General features: G+C 50.2%; 1 protein-coding gene across 1 annotated transcript in view; it reads right to left on the bottom strand.

Moving 5' to 3' along the window:
• LOC308154913 (zinc finger SWIM domain-containing protein 6-like) overlaps positions 1–2500 on the bottom strand; it is a gene marked incomplete at its 5' end in the record, with an annotated part of 57009 nt that overhangs the window by 7054 nt on the left and 47455 nt on the right. Inside the window, 3 exons of the mRNA XM_080528130.1 lie at positions 1027–1173; positions 1576–1722; positions 2203–2382. Coding sequence (XP_080384256.1) covers positions 1027–1173; positions 1576–1722; positions 2203–2382 — 474 coding nt within the window. The remainder of the gene's footprint in view (positions 1–1026; positions 1174–1575; positions 1723–2202; positions 2383–2500) is intronic.

A 2500-nucleotide genomic window follows, 5' to 3' on the forward strand; every position in this document is an offset into this window, starting at 1 on the left:
GAGTTTGGGAAAGGCGCTTTTAAATCAAATGTATTATTATTATTACTATTATTATTTATATTGATCTATTTGTTCTTTCCGTGTTTCCCTCTGCTGTGTGTGTATTCTCCTGTGGACTGTAATCATGTGTTCAAGTGGCTTAATGACGCCTCCCTGTCCTCCAGGCCTGACCCCAGGAGGGTTAACACTCACTAATGAAGACACACACACACACACACACACACACACACACACAGACTTTTGTTTTTCAGAATGATTCAATTATGATCTTTCAATACTACTCTTTCGCAATCACTTCACATTAGCGACGGGAAAATGTTTCTCAACTGCCGAGCTGCGTGTCTAGCATCTTCATGAGGCTGCCGCAGCACAGTCTTTTAATTTGATGCTGTGTGTGTCGACGGAGGGCATGTAGGCGTAACCTAGGGAATGTATTGACTTGGCCGGGGCTCAGCAGATTCCATTATAAAAAAGTACCCAGAAACACTCTGTGCTGGGCTCCGCTAGGCTCTGCCCTCATTCCCAAACGCTTGTTGGCCGTTTAATCAGAATGATCCGACTGGCTCCGAGCTCCTGATCGAAAAAGCACTAAAAAGTTTAGACGCCAGACCTTTGGATATACACACAGCCTCAACGTTAGGATTCCTCCCCCCCATCCTGAATGATAACCGTAACCGCTAGGAGTTGAAACGCTAGCCTGACCTTAGATCAGCGCCGGGGGTGGGAGGGGGGTGGCAGCTCTCTAGCCTCAGTCAAATGGGTCTGGTTCTGGTAGGGGCACCCCCCCCCCCCCTCTTGCATATTTTATATATTTTTTAATTGGACTGTGTTTCATGGGCCCCATCTCTTATTCATGAGCTGTGATTGGAGGACGACTGGCGCCCAATCAGCAGACCTCATGTTGTCATCACTGACGACTGGAACGTGTGCTGGCGTGATTGGCGGAGACGGGTTCAATGGCTACGGCGGTGCACCGCTGGGTGTGTGTGTGTGTGTGTGTGCGTGGGTGGGTGCGTGCGTGCGTACCTGAGAAGTCCAGGAAGGTCCCCCCCGCCTCCTCGTCCCCCCGGCCCGTCTCCAGCAGGGTGCTGAACAGGGTCCCTATGGGGTCCAGGGGGTGGCCCACCCAGCCCTCCAGGTTGGTGACTGATGTCATCCCTTTATGGAGCAACTCTGGAGAGAGGGAGGGAGGCAGGTGTGGGGTCAGAATCTGGTGATACACTCCTAATATACTGTGTTATTAATACCCACTCTTTACAATGCTCAAGCTGTTATTTACACACAACGACCACTAGTTGGCCGCTTGTAAATTAGCCTGCTTCCTACACAGAAAAGCGGCAAAATAGCTTTATATTAGCTTATCCTGATGTGATTTAGAAAATGTAAGGATATTGGGTGGTAGAACGCACATATCTAGGAAAAGTTATGAAAGGAGGGTCCTAAAATGTGAAATGTTGCGAAGATATATAATTTTTCTTTACTCACAGGCTCTGTTTACCCCTCATGGCTGTTCTAGTGTTAAACAAAACAAAAGTGAAGAACGGACGGTCGGTAGGAATAAGAGGAGCGGCTCACCTTTCTTGTGGTTGCGGAAGAGCTCTAGTTGTTTCTGCTGCTGCCGGCGCAGGGTGTTGACGATGGCGATGGCCAACCGTAAGGCTTCCCTGGGGTAACCATGGGAACGCAGGGCGTCCACCCTCGCGCACGCGGTAGGAACGTGCTCTACGGGAAGGGGGGGGGGGGAGTCAATACACGCACAAACACGCATAGTCTAACCAACAATATAAAATTGTTCTAATAAACATAGGCTAACCAACAGCTACTTCCCCCTCATGAACGAGCCCACTGTGACTATTGACTAGCATCCCCTAAGCTCACAGCCCCTTTATTACTTGAACTACCTATTTTATTACTAGCTGTACTGCTAATTGTATCCTGTCATATTTGTCACTTGTGTTCTGTACTATTGTCACTTTTATTATCTTGAATTATGCCTATTTGCTTATTGTCTTGCGCTGCATGGTCAGGAACCGAAGCCTAAGAATTTTACTCTCTTAAACTTGTGACGTAAACAATGAACTTGAAACACGCACGCACACACGGGCACGCACGCACTCACACACACGCCTCTTTAACTTTCTCTCTCTCTCTCTCTCCGTCAGTTCTCCCTCCCTCCGTGTGTTCCCCCCCGTCCATCCTCACCGTGCCACAGGGGCCAGCCGCGGGCGTCGAAGAGGGATCCTAGGTCCTGGTTGTCGTGGTAACAGTAGTTGGTGTAGAGGTCCTCGGTGATGACCTGCTGCAGGTGTGTGTCCTGCCAGTGGAGGTCGCAGGCCTCGATGGCCCGCGTGAACACGGTCCGGTGGGGCCGCGACAAAGGGTCTGGAGGGGGCGGGAAAACACCAACGCTTGACTCAACCGGCCTATAGGCAGAGTTCTGAAGACACACGTCAACCAATCACAGAAGGGGACGCAGTGACGTGTATCCACTGACGTCCGG

The sequence above is a fragment of the Nansenia antarctica genome (genome assembly GCF_963989245.1).
Source record: "Nansenia antarctica genome assembly, chromosome: 4".
In the NCBI taxonomy this organism is placed as follows: Eukaryota; Metazoa; Chordata; class Actinopteri; order Argentiniformes; family Microstomatidae; genus Nansenia; species Nansenia antarctica.